The sequence below is a fragment of the Salminus brasiliensis genome, chromosome 9 (genome assembly GCF_030463535.1).
Source record: "Salminus brasiliensis chromosome 9, fSalBra1.hap2, whole genome shotgun sequence".
NCBI classification, from domain to species: Eukaryota; Metazoa; Chordata; class Actinopteri; order Characiformes; family Bryconidae; genus Salminus; species Salminus brasiliensis.
This window is the reverse complement of record NC_132886.1, coordinates 32,328,612-32,343,435: the sequence shown is the minus strand read 5'-3', so window position 1 is coordinate 32,343,435 and position 14,824 is coordinate 32,328,612. Positions and strand designations below refer to the sequence as shown.

General features: G+C 39.1%; 1 protein-coding gene across 1 annotated transcript in view; it reads left to right on the top strand.

The window, feature by feature from the left end:
• brinp2 (bone morphogenetic protein/retinoic acid inducible neural-specific 2) overlaps positions 1-14,824 on the top strand; it is a 103,899-nt gene that overhangs the window by 64,586 nt on the left and 24,489 nt on the right. Inside the window, exon 6 of the mRNA XM_072688241.1 lies at positions 5,445-5,681. Within this exon, the coding sequence (XP_072544342.1) occupies positions 5,445-5,681 (237 nt within the window). The remainder of the gene's footprint in view (positions 1-5,444; positions 5,682-14,824) is intronic.

The window sequence follows — 14,824 nt, the reverse complement described above, 5'->3', positions numbered from 1 at the left end:
TTTCTGTGAAGAGGCCGAGATTGAAGAGGAGGGGGCACAAGAGCTGTTATTTAGCTGTCTCCGGAATGAAAGCCATCCAAGTCGGTCTCTTTTGTGCGCCTCCCCACACTGTTGGCTCTGTACCCAGCAGAAGCCATGGCTTGAGAGGAAGACTGCATCTAATTACCTCTCTTGTTTTCTACGATTCAAAGAATAAATACTGAGGAACACATCCCATAAATATTCATACCGGGGAAAAGGATAATTTGAAAAGCCCGCAAACGGAGGCAAAAGGAATCGATTCTGTCTTGAAGGGTGTCAGATCTGGTGAAAGTGAGAAGAGCTATTTCTCAGATAATATAATTAGCAGGTGCTCAACACCCACAGCTGGGCTGTGAAATCTGGATCACTCTCACTGGCGGAGGGATAGCAAGAGGATTAATGTATTCATTATTGGATGATTTCATAAGCAATTCATAGAGTGGCATTTATTAAGAGTGCTTGGACGACTACATTGTTGCCAGCACAAACAAAGCACTTTTAACTACATGTATACAGACAGGTGACAAATGAAAAAAAAAGGCTGAACAGAAATTCTTCGTTTTGGGCAAATAGAACAGCTTCAGTGCACCATGGCATAGATTCTATACATCTGTGCAACCAGACTGGAGGGATCGCTATGACTACTGTATAGCTAAGCAAGTAAAAGATAACCTGAAACTCATAACATAAATATAGTGTCATGTTACTGTAATATTTTAAGCAAGATTACTTTTTTTTATCATTTTCATCTTTTACAGTTTCAAAATAACAAAAAAGGGAAAGGGCCTAAGCACCCTCTTCAGTACTTTGCCAGGTAATATATCTTGTAAACACTTTTTGTAGCCAACTAAGAATTTTTCAGTTGTTTGGGGGATTATTTTACCCATCCTTTTAAAAGGTGTATAGTTCTGTGAGATTCTGAAGTTATCTTGCATGCACTGCTTCCTCGTGCTCCATCCACATATTTTTCAAGCTATTTAGCTCAGGGGACTGTGAGAGCCATGGCAAAATCTTCAGCTTGCGCCTCTACAGGCACTCCATTGTGGATTTTCCTGCTGCTTCAGCTTTATTACAGACAGTGTGATGTTTGCCATTGATTTTAACACAAGCCCAAAGCATGTTTGTTCCACCATCGAGCTTAACAGTTAGAAAGGTGTTCTTTTTTAATTACATTTTCCACACTTTGTTTGTCTAAATACACATTTGCTGATTGCAAAAAGTTATCAGATTTGATTTCATTGTTGTGCATTTGCCACTCCACAGTAGAACAGTGCACCACCACTCGGGAGTCTGCTCAATCTTCATGAAAGTCTTCAGAAGTCAAATAGGGGTTCTTGTTAGCCTTTTCAGCAATACTTTGAGCAGAATGTTTTTTTGGAGCTTCCAAACCTCAGTGTGCTACTAAGCTGTTTATAGGAGCCCATGACTGCAAGGATGTATAATTTGCATTATCGGGTCTTTTTTAACAATTAATGAGAACAAGCTGAAGTCTTAACAAGCTAATTAAGGCACCTACGTAAAAGTAATCTGATAGCTTAAGTGTATTGGGCTGGCTAAACCCAACATTTGGACACCCTGAATGGTCGCCCCCTTTAGCATGTCTGTAAACGCTTTTTGTAAAGACGTTTTAAACTTAAATAATGTTTTTTGTTATGTTTTGTTTAAAATGTATTTAAAAAGTACATTTAAAATTGAAAACTTTTTTTATTGTCTATGGTGCCATCTTCCTTTTACTCAAAAACTGTTAACAAAAATACACTGTTAAAATGTTGAAAAGACTGCTTTGGAGAATGCAAAGAAAAACAACTCAAACCACTTTTCATTGTAGATCTGTGCTTGTGTTTTGTTCACCACTGAACTCTCAAGTATGTATTTATCTTGGTAATGAGAAGTTTTATTCAGTGGAGAATGGATTGTTCTATCTGACAGTCTGATCACGTCCTGCATCAAGATTCTCAGTCACCTGTGAAACTGTTGCTCTTCTGTTTTTTTGTTACATATTTGCACACTTGTGCATTCAACCACAATTCCTAAGTCTATTGTCTACTGATGTCTTTCCCATAGTTTTAAAGGCAGACGTCACAGTCATTGTTCCTACTGAAACCCCAGCCAGTTAAGCAGTTTTTGTAACTGAAGCTGTTGCCATGTGTGCCTCCAAAATGAACTCTCTTTCAAAGTCACTTCCATGATTCAAAGTTGAGGTCAGCTGGTCAGCCTGTCCAGCATGTTTATACAAGCCACAGAGCATGGTAGGATCTTAATTGCTTACACCTGTTTGGAAGCATGTGTACTCTCCATGTGGTATGTTTCTCCACTATTTAGCTCTTGGTTTCTTTTATCACCCAATTTGTACTTTCTCAAACAGTAGAATTTGGCAAAACCCTCTTATCCAGAGTGCCTTACAATTTTGATGAATATAGTGCATTAGGGATCAAGTAACACTGGCATGCTAGTCGCATGATATGACTATATACAAAATGGCTAATGTAGATTCAGTCATGGCTACAGTGTTACAAAGAGGGTGGATTAAAAGGATTGGGGTTTCTAATAAAGTGGCCACAGGTTGTATTGTGTTTAAAAATGCTTTTGGCTGGCAGCATATATCATCCCTCCATGGCATGCACTACTATAATGTTTTTTTACAGGGCAGCCCAATCTCTCCAATCATCAATAATTAAGTTCCTACATAAATGTCAATACTCACATTACTCACTGCTATCAAACTATCTAAGTAGGTGGGAGAATTCCACCACGGGTGCATCGATTCTCTGTCTGCAGTATGCCCGTAGTTCATGACAGCAGTTTATGGCCGAATGACCTTGCCATAGAGATCGTTGGTCTTTATTCATCCCATTACCCAATTACAGAGCTAGCGTGGCAGTCCTCTGTACCGAATAGAGCCGAGTGAGCAGACACAGTTGGCCTGGCCCCGGCAGCCTAGCGTCTGACCCACTTTACATTCCATCAGCTATCTGCCCACTCCTCTATCCATAGAGGATAATGGAGGAGAAAGAGCTAGGGCTTATTGTATTGTTCTGAACATGGACTTAAAATAGAAAACATATTACTTTGGGGGCACATGAGGAGATGGGAAAGGAATGTGTTGTTGGGTTTTTGCAGCTTAACAAGGTTTGTACAAGGTTCTTACTCAACTGATGCAACAAGCACCATAATTGTCTTCTACTTTTTCAAAACATAATGTCCACTTCCTGTCATACAGCTACAGATCTCTTACAGATACAGATTTCTTACATTGTCCCAGGTTGAAAATAAATAAGCCATATGCTGTTATCAGGCTTCAGAGAAGCTTTTTGCCTTGCATTTAGGTGCAAATGGTTCCTGCACAGCATCCATTAGACAACATTAAGGAACAGATTTTTACTATTTAATGTCTTTTGAGAAGTTGATAATGGGTACTTTTGTATATTTGTACATTTATTTATTTATTTTTTTATTTATTTTTCAGTCAACTATTATTTTCATCTGCTTATTGATTAATTATCTCCTTTTGCCCAGAGAGTAATGTGTACAGTAATCATAAGCACCTTATTTTGTGCAAAAGTAGGGAAGCAATTTTTTCACTTGCCCTTGCCATCATTAGCTATAGTTAAATAGTCTTTGGCTTGGTGCTATATGCAGAACTAGGAAGACACATTACCAAAGCATTTTATATGCTTTATTATTATTATTTTTGTAAAGGAAATCATTAGGCATTCCAAACATGCTGCCATGACATACTGTATTTGTAAGGAACATTTTCAATCTCAACAGCGTTCTGTGCTGCACACCTGAAAGTCCAACAGTGCAGATAGCAATGGTTGCGAAGTAGTTATGAATAAGGCAAACCTTAATGCACAGAATAATTCAGAAATTATGTCCAGGTCTTCTCAGAATGGGTCATGCACTCCCATGCTCCTCCAAGATGCCGGGCTTACACCAGTGCAGAATTGGTATAGTGTATAAAGTTTAGACAAAGTGGGTTTGGACAACAGGCTGAGATGGAGGGGAATGGTCAGAAGGCCACAGCAGTGTGCAGCCAACCAAAAATTAACATGCTGTGGTTTAATTACTGCTTTGTGGTGGTTGAATAAATAGCCAATGGTGAAGCTACTCCACAGTAAAATGATTTTTTGGGCCATTATTTCAGTATTATTTAAACAGGAAATAATTTATTAGTGAATAAAGCGTGTTAGATACTGGATGTCAGAAAACCTCTATGGGACTGCACAGGCAGGAACGGGACAAACTATGCTTATTTCCTGTTGGAGGGGAATGAAATCTTGCAGGAGCTGGACAAAAACATTCCAGTGCAGACCTCTAGCATGGAGATGTTACTATTTCTAAATATACAGTATATATTTTCTATTTTGAGTAAACCAAAATGAAATTAAACAAAACGTCACATTAATGGAAGACAACAAACACATTTTTAAACAAAATTTAACAGTTTGATACAACATATACTACTCATGCAATTCTATTGGCAAAATTAAGTAAAATGCTGATACACTGCTGGCACAAACAGATAAAGGTTGTGAAAGGTTATCCTCTGTATGGAGGGAATTTCCTTTCAGATGAAGACTCATCTGCCTTGTGCTTTAATGTCTTAGATAAACCTGGCAGCAGAGAGTGAGACATTTCCCTCCTCTTTTTCTCAGGTTACAGGCTTGTTTTATGGGACATTAATAAATGTACACTGACATAGAAATTGTTCACGCAGTTAAACTGGAAGTAAACATTTCATATCAATAAAAAAGGTGGGGGAACAAAAACATTATATTTGCTTTTCTCCTGCAATAAAAGTGGTAATCTGTGAGCTCCACTTTCTCCATTGCTCAGGCTCATGGCTTAACTAGATATTGTTTGACCATATGATAATTTCAATTCTGTGTATTTCATAAATACTGCATTTGTTCTGTACTGATCCTGTACAGAGAACACATCCTGTGCAGGTCTGCACATTTTAAGACACAAGCTACAGCCATTTTATATGAGATAAACATAACCTGTGTCTAAAAATGTGCAGAACTGTGTTGAATGTTAAATTCAGCATATAAGTAGCGTGGTCTAAAATTAGCAGAGAATTATATTTTTGTTTTATGTAGAGGATTTGCAAGAACATCCATAAACTTTTTTTTTTTCATTTATTTTATTTGTTTGTAAAAATATTACTGACCATACAGTTTTGTTTATTGGAAAGAAAAAACAATAATATGTAAAGGTTAATCATTATTTAACTATATAATTAATCAGATAACTATGACAACACCTTTAAATAGTAGAGCAAACACACCATAGAGTAGCTATCCTTACACTCATCTATGATATGGTCCAGAGTTATAAGAAGATAGAAAGGAGCCATAAAGCCTGAAGGAAATGCATTATGTGACCTTAAGGAGATTCTGTTCTCTCTTCAAACCTAGGTTTACAGGATGTTCTACCTGACTTTCTGCGGAACCGCTTTGTGGAGGCAGCCCTCAGCTATGTGGCATGTAATTCTGAGGGTGAACTGTTGTGCCGTAACAATGACTGCTGGTGCCATTGCTCTGCAAAGTTCCCTGATTGCAACTGCCCCTTCACTGACATCAAAGCCATGGAAGACAGTCTCCGTAAGAGTAAAGAGTCCTGGATGGCCTCCAACAACGACTTTGTCGAGTCAGGTAGGAAACTGATGCTGCTTGTAAATGATTGTAAATGAGTTGCAGAAGCTGTATATGGTGGTAACTGTGATGGAAATATTATTTTATCAGAGGACTGAACAATATATTGTTTGTAACTGATTACATGTGCTGTTAGCATATTGGCCAATCACAATTAATTTAAAATTAATTCAGTCAAATTAAGGCATTCAAGGCATTCAAGTTTAATCATGTATCATTACAATCACAATACTAGTATTTAGTATCCATATATTGCAGATCTTGTCCCAAACATATCACTGGGATAAAAGAATAACACTAGATCAATGGGGACTTTGAATTGTCTGTGTAACAGTTAACCTGTACTTAATGCCATAATGCCTTCAAAACCAGGCCCAACCCTTCTAAAACTCAGGGCCATGGGAGGGGACTTTAAAGGCTCATTTTAAACAGCAGGAAGAGCACTGACACCACAGGTGAACACTCAAAGTCTTGCTGGCTGTGGGGGAAAAGTAGTTTAGACATAACAGAGTGTGCCATGGCAGTGTTTGATGGTGGCAGCTGATTGATATGCGTGCAGCACTCCCATCCGCTCTTTTGCAGTCTTCCCTCTTTGGGTCTCTCCCACATTGTAAAGGGAACATCTGCCAGCATTCAACGATACTCCGGAGAGCACATCATGAAATGAACTCACGTAGCAAAAGCACAGTTTAATTACTTTGAGACGAACATTGACAATGCATACACAGACAAAAGCTAGTGATTGCATATTTAGTTTGGGTGTATGAGAAAGGAGAAAGACTGCGCCATTCATTTCATCCTGATTAAGCTGTTGGAATTGCAGTGTGGGGACAGTAGTGACCTAATATAAGTGAGCAGGTTTAACCCTTAGGACCCCCAGTTATACCCAGTGAAGGTTAAAGCATGGTGAGGTTTGGTAAGAATTGTGTCTTGTTCACTGAACAAGAGTGTAAATCCTGTCAGAAGTGTGGATTATAAATTTGGATGGATACCAAATTTGCATTTCTAAGTAGAAGAGGAAGTATTTAATTATGATTTTGCATTGGGGAAAAAAAGTTTGTCATTTTTTTTCTCATTGTGTGGCAGCACGGTTCACATTACACATTAACATAATTATGTTTGATTAGCACTACAAAATGAACAGTAGCTTTAAACACTAACTTAAGTTTTAAACAAACGCTTACAAGACTGAAGGATGCAGGTCTGTGCACTGGCTTAGTTTCTGAAAGCTCAGAAGCCTGGCTATAAATGCAAGCATGGGAGTATAATGTATTGCTCTTGTTTGTTGTGCGTTTTCACATATGAGTCAAAACTCTTTAGAACCAGCTTACCAAGCTAGAGTATTGAATGGAGATGGACAGACAGAGAGGCGGACAGACAGAAGGAAACACAGTGAGCCGGTTTCCTCCCCTGGCGGAGAGTTTCCTCGAGCGGAGAGTTATGCAGTCCTAGAGATAAACCCCGGTCAGATCTAAAAGCCCATCCCTGCTCTATGATGGGGCGTTAATGAAAGCAGCCCAAATCCCTTTAACTGTGGCGCCGCACTCCTGCGAATGCATATCTCCTTTCAGCAGGTGAACCGCTGGGCTCAGGAGAAGAGTCTTTTGACCGCAGCACTGCTGCTGCATGCGGGTTTTATTTGCCCACTGTCAGGGAAATCAGCCCTCATTATCAGAAGCCCAGACAACAGAGAGGATTCTCAAGGCTGAAGATTTTAAATGGGGAAAAAAGAGGATTTGCCATGCAAGATTTACAATGGTGCTTCTAGGTGTTATTTAGTTAACCTGCAATTTAGTTTTTATCTAATAACATAAATGATATGAATATTTTTCACACATGGCTGTGTTTGTATTTAAAATAAAATGGTGCCTATTTGTTGTTATGTCCCTTTTTACATGTCAGTTTTACAGTACAGGCAAAGTATACAGGCATTTATTTTCAATGTTGCTGATGGGTTTATTAAAAGAGGATTGCATTTCACATGGGGGATGTTTAAGACGGGTATCTGCACAATATTCACACACTGCTGTTGGCGCACAATTTGTGTTAGCCATCTTCTAACCCTGCATCAATGGTCATTTTTTCACCTAATAAATGCTCTTAGCTGGCTATTTCAGGATGGAGAACCACTTCAGCACTGTGCCTGAATACACTCGTACAAACATCACATATGCTATTATGTCCGAGTCACTGCTGTGTTGAAAATGGTCCACGATCCAAATAATATCTGGCAAACAGCAGTCCCAGTCCTGTGAAAAGGACCAATCAGAAAAGGACCAATGATAAATGGGCCTGCTGATGAATTTTGCTGTACAGGAGATGGGCTGTGGTCTAAAATGTACGGCTATGGGATAGGTTTACAATTAAGACAATTTGCCAACAACCAACACACTTTTCCCCCCACATAGTTTACCTAAAAGTTTTTTAAAAAGATGGCTTGCAAAAATGTATTCTAAAGGTAAAATATATGAGAGAAGCTTTCTCATGCTGTTCATAAAAGTTCCTTATGCCGACATTTTTAATTGTTGACAAATTCCTGTAATTTTCCACACCTGATTTAATTCATCAAGCCTTCAGGAGCGTCTGAACGGGAGAATCAGGTGGATGTGATTAGAGCTGCAATAAAACTCTGCAGGAGAATCACCAGGAGCAAAACAAATTAAGAGTCAGTTTGTTTTTCGGCACTGCTGCATACATGTAGTCAAACCCTTTTGTTCTATGACAAAGGAATGGTTTAGCGAAAAATCACTCTTGGCAAACACACTTTTTTTTCATTTACTGCAGATGACGTTGATCAGCCAAGCCAGACTTGGTGTTAGAAGTTTGCTTCTGTAGAATAGGACTGGAGCTACAGAACCCTAGAAGTCAACAGTTACTCTTAAATACATCCCCACACACTTCTCTCAACCCGTTTAACCATATCCAGGTTTTCATTAAGGCAGCACAGACTTGTGTTAAGGGGACTGTAAACTATAAAAATGAACAAAACAATGCTATGTAGCTGGTAGCCAGGTGAAGCCACTTCAGATGGCAGAATTCCACCTCCCCTTGTATGTTTCATTTTTTACACTGTGAGTGCTGCAAATGGTTGGCTGGTTACTGGTATTATATGTGAACCTATGAAGTAGGCATAGCTTATAGCAAACAAACATCGCCAGCTGGTTGATACCTTGTATCATTTTTAAAACATGTTAACTGCAACTCTAATCATTTAGAATATGAAGGGTTTGGTTTCATGTAGCAGCAGTTTAGGTGTAGAGGCAGGCATAGTGAAATGTTTTTGTGAGTAGGGTTTGCGCTTACAGCAGTTGGTGAGCAGCCTTGGCTTGGCATAAAGCCTGGTAATTAAACTTTCTCTACTCAGATTCTTCGCTGCATTACAAAGTCTTTTCCTGCATTACACATGACTCTGTCAAAACGCCCCTTGTGCTAATTATGAGTCTGCAGCCAAACAGTGTTAACTCCAAGCATTTCAACTCTCAGTCATTGGCTAAGCATTGACCCTGACTCCCAGATGTGTTACTCTATTGGAGATGACTCCCTGTGGCTCCACTTTTGTGTGTGTGTGTGTGTGTTTGTACAATGCCCTGTCCCTCCTTGATAGCATTATTTAGAAGTGTGCAGCAGGTGATCTCACACACAGGCTGAAACTTGCCTAACCCTTCACAGATTACCCATGTGGAACTGATCCATTTTTGTGGGCACACAGAGGCAGCCATGGACAAGACAAACTGTCGTTGTCTCCCACATTTTTCAGCACAGGGGGAGAGCTCAACTATCTATAGCCCTAAGTGTCAGGCAGCCCCAGAGTGACACGTTTAATATTGTTGTTGATGACAATGACAATTTTTTCCTCCTTCTACCATGCAGAAACCTCCATTTATCTTTCATGCTCCATATCAACCTGTTCTTATTCTATGTGCCACATGTCAGCTTTAATGACAGCTGCTTATCATTCCGAAAATAAATGTGTCGGTGAAGGACAAAGTCTTCTTAGCAGTCCTTGTGAATGGTGCACTTGTGCTTCTTAGAGTAAATAAATGTCAGCCTGTGAGCTGCTTTTGAGACACCTTTAACAGATACAGTCATGAGCACAGATTTGTTGCAGTTAAAAGTTCTTTGGCATTCACACGTTTATTTGTATTGTTTGATTTAGAGCTACAAAAAAAGCTGGAAAAAAGTAAAATCTGATATCATTCCAAAAAAGTAATGGCCTTTTCAAAATTTCATGAAATAGTTGGATTTCAGTTATGTGTTGATTTGATGGGAGATTACATCTATGGATTGATCAAATGGTGGCTACAGAACCTCAATCAACCTCCAAACAAATTCTAGGTGTCCTGCAGACACAAGGTAAAACAACAAAATCACCCATCAGTACACACAAAGTATAGGAGAGTTCTGAAGGGGCCAGCAGTGGGTCTAGTAAAGCCCAAAATTAGAGAGGTGTAAAACAGGGATTTTTGTTGCTTCAAAAGGATGTACTACCCAATATTAAAATGAGGGTGCCAATAATTATGTCCAGTTCATTTCTGAAGTTCTGTGTGGAATCAGGTTTTTTCCTCTGCCTTTTTTGATGTTCTAATGAAAACAAAAGAAATAAACATGTGCCTAACCGAGCATTTGTAAAATTGTTATGGGCGAAGTGGTGCATCAGAAGTGCAGGGGTAGCTATAGTTGTAGCCATTACTTATCTAAAATTCCATGCATGAGGAGAAGCATCACCCATCTCTAGTTGTTTCTGAAACAGTATCCAAACATTACTGCTCAAACATATGAAACCGGTACTTCCTAATCTCATGCCAGCTGTGCAGCCAACTACAATGCTCGTCACAACAAAAGAGGTTTAAGGAGTGTAATCAGCATCTGTTTCAGAACGTGTATGTCAATGCAGCCAGAAAAGAAACAAAGCAGATGTCGTCCTGCTCTCATCAGGGCACCTTGGGTGGTTGATGTGTGGAGTCCGCTTCTGGACAGTGACGGAATGCACTGTCCTCAGCAGGGGCCACTCTGCCAACCAGGGCCCCACCGGGCTTGCGGTCAACAGTAGGGGTCAGTGCTCGCAAGGACAACTTGCCACGTTGCAGGACTCCATTAAAGACATGACAGGGCTTCAAACACTGCATTACTGTAGGAGCTGTCTTGACCTGTTTGTGTTAGAACTCAGACTTTACTGAAACACTATGTTGGCAGGAGAAGAATTGACCTCTGCCCTCATCTCTGGACGGTGGAAATTGCAAATTGGGAGAGCCCTAATAACTATTTATAATCCTCCCCTTTAGGCATCAGTTAGCATTGTTTTAAGATCACTAGATAGCTTCGGCTTTTAGTTTATTCGCATAAGTTCTTAGAGAAGCACTTGGTTGTTGAGTGTTCGAGAGAAGAGTCACAGAATTTACTATGCTTTGCAGTTATCAGCTGCTATATTCTGCTGAGGTTGGATAGTATTGTATAACGGAATGAACATAGTGATTCACATGTTTGTGCAGGTCTGTGGGATTGGTGTGACATGAAGCACCCGTTGATGCAGTTTTTTGTTCATGTTTGTTTTGAGCTCATGTAATTCATGTAACTCATACAGGGTGTCTTAACTTGATGTGCAAGGTTTTTTTTATAGGGGAAGCTGCGCAACCTAGCTACCTTATGGAAAATCATATATAGCACTCCATGCTTATGTGTAAACAAATTGGTTCGTCAAAATAAGGAAATCTACTTGGAACTTGGTAAAGTACTCTTCCAGATTCCAACTGACCTGTCCATCCTTCGCCCACAAGTACACAGATAAACAAGAAGGTTTTTTTTTTTATTCATGTTGATGCTGATACATTAACATTTAGATAGTGTGAACTTAGTTTATTGATCCCTAAAACATTAGATTACAGAACAATAAGGGTAAGGGTAACCAAAACAAATTTGAAACTAATAGCACACATTTGAGGTATTTCAGTATGTGTTACAAATTCTCTTAAGGCTTCTTGTATAATATTAACTACTAGTGTGCTCCTGTGGTAGTGTTCTGAATGTGATGTCTTATAGTGTGTCTCAGTAGAAATTCGCTGGAATCATGTGGAATCACATGAATTGAAGGATTTGGAAGAGCTGAATGTATTCTTAAAAACCCTTAACCCTAAAGAAAGAAGACACAGCTCAGCTGAAAGAGGCTGCTCCCTGTCACATCTCCAGTTCTGGTTCAGGGCAAATAGGACATATAATAGATATGAAGATCCCTTTGTAAATATGGTGTGCATTTCTGTGTGCTGTGCAGTACAGAGTGTGCTGGCACTGTTAATGCAACAGAAATTCTGTGCTTTCAAAGAATGCGAGGACACTTTACAGCAGTACTGAGCAAAATGATCTAATAACCAAACAGCCATCAGAGGCTTGAAAAGCAGAAAGACAATTCAGGAGGGAGCAAGTGGGGGAGTGAGAGAATCCACTGGATGGTGGAATTAAACTATATTACTAGTGCAGTTTCTCCTACCCAGTTATCTTGAAATGAATCTATGAGTAATAAACTGATATTCACACACTGTCATGCCACTTAGATGATGTTAAAAGGTGTCAAAAATGTATTTCTGTTTTTCAAATCATGCAATGCATTACTGAACTGCTAAAATTGTAGGAGGAAAATGTAACTTTGACAAAAAAATAATGACACCTGCAAATGATGGTTTGCCATTTAAATAAGATCTGCAACTTTTCATGAATTAAGGAAATTCCAGGCAGTTATTTATGTATGCTATATTAAGCTGCAGTAACCTATGTATGTGGTCAAGCATAGTGGACAAGTGTCTTGTCTTTTCTTTAGGGCAAATGGAGCATTCTGAAGGATTTGCAGTGGAGGGCTATGATGTTTGAGAGACGTGCTGTTTTGTATAATCCCTTCTCAGATTAAGCTGAGCCGAGGATGAATAAACGTATTTGCTTTGCTCGCCTTAAGTGAATAGTGCTCTGAAATCTTCAATAGGTGTCTTTGCACACCATTTTGGCATTTTCTTTGTACCGCCTTGACACTTTGTGCTACAGTCCAATATGCAGAAAAATGGGTGAGGCAGTAATAGTAATAATAATTTTTCAGGCAGGCCGTTAACAGCATCTATACTGTGAGATCAGAAAAATAGAACTGTTTCTATAGACCCTGGTCAGAAAATTTTAACAAGGCCTCAGGACTTAATTAACTTCTAGGGGCTATGACTAGTTCATAATTATTGTTAGCAAAGTCTAAATCCAATTGCAGGTTTAAACTGCAAAGCCTTTTAAACATTCTGACTTCTCAAACCTTGTCGCAACATTCAGTAGGCATGGGCTTCTTAAAGCAGCTCCCTAGCTCCTAACGTTTGATGTTTTAACAGTGGAGGTGACTTTAAAACCAGTGACAGATGACTGAAATGCCCTTCTAACAACATTCTTCATATTTTCTCATTACTTTGTCATCTATTACTTCAGATTATCATTCCGTCATCATTACAGTGTTCTTTATTATTCGCTAATCGTCCCTCCCCCTGGATTATACATTTAAATTGAGCATTAGTAACTTTACCTCCACACACCTTGAAATTTTAGAAACCGTGCGTGAAACTCTCAAGATGACCTTCCCCTATGTTTTCTGTCCAGTAAAGTAAAAGTGTAAAGTTAGTGGCAAGGCGTCTCATGCTTTTATCAGAGCCGCAGAATGCAGCACTTTTATGAGAACACAGTCTCATTAAGCTGCTAAGTAACAGCTGCTCTCACCTCCCTTCTCTCCTGGCTCCTAACACAGTCTGTACCAGACAGGACAAATCTCACACTTTATAAGTGGTCTCTTTACATGCAATTTAAAGCTACAATAACCTTGGTCAGCAAATGGCGAAGAGCCAAGTATGACTTCTCTCAGCATTATCGTTCGTTTCCAGGTGGTTCACGAAACACGCCACGGGGTGACACATGTTCACTAATTACCCCAGCTCGGCAGCTCCTGTTTTGGCTACTTCTGTCTTCCCAAAGTACACCAGGATTGTCTGAAAAATTGGACAGGCAATGGAAGGCAAGCTATTACACACTACGCTGCACATCATATGATCACTGCCCAAAGAGAACACACCTTTATTCAAGGGCTAATGATGAAAACAAGCTGTATGACAGAACTTAGGTCTCTGTTAGGGCTCAGCAACATGCATTACAGGCATTTCTTTTTGGAAATTTTGCACACCATAGATAAGGAATGTCACAGACTTTCCAATGGCATGTGAGGTGGAGCTCAACTTACCTGAGAAAAGTGTTGGAGAGCAGCTTCAAGTGGGAACATCTTTATTTATACACAGTTTTGACTATTCATTACATGGTTAATGTGTTGTGGCTGTGACATTTATGTCAGCCACATAATGTAAAGGCCTTTTTTTTTTCTTAATTATAGTTCATTAAAATAAGTGGGAAAATTCTGTGAATTATTTATGTGTAATTAATACAAAATTTATGCTCATAGGTAGTATGGTTTATAATTCTTTTCATTAAAAGTTACAATTGTGTACATCTTTGTTTTGTAGAAAGGAAATCAATCTTTTACATTGACATAAAACGTTGGAAGGTAAGTCACCAGTAGCACAGAAAAAATGGTTCATGTCAGTCAAATGGTCCTTTCCTATCAAAGTGAGGCTCTTGGCAACAGTAGTATCTTGGCAATAGTCAGAAGAACGGGTGTCGATTAGAGTTCTAATTAGAGGCGATAACATCAGTCTAAATCTCACTGTGCAGTCTAAATAAATTGGATTGCAAGCTAGCATGCTGTCCGTTACATTTATTTTCTGAGAATAAATGAGATTGTGCTGATTAGCGAGCAGCAGAAGGAAATGTATTTAGACTGCACCATTAGGACCACACAGAGTTTATAAAGCTTTGGTATAAAGACTGTTACCTCTGTTCTCCTGCATCACACATCACTTCCAAACACATTCCAAAAGCACCAGCAGCCTGCTGAGTGTTGGCCAATTTGGCATGGTTACCTGAATAAGCATTGTATGCAACTTTCTCTGAATAGTGTTTTTTTTGTGTGTGTGTGTGTGTGTTGTGAAAAGTTCAAGAAATGTTTCATGTAACAATGGAATTGATTCTGATGATGCTTATTATTATTTCCTGTAGGAATACGAATGAAAATAATTAAATAAAAA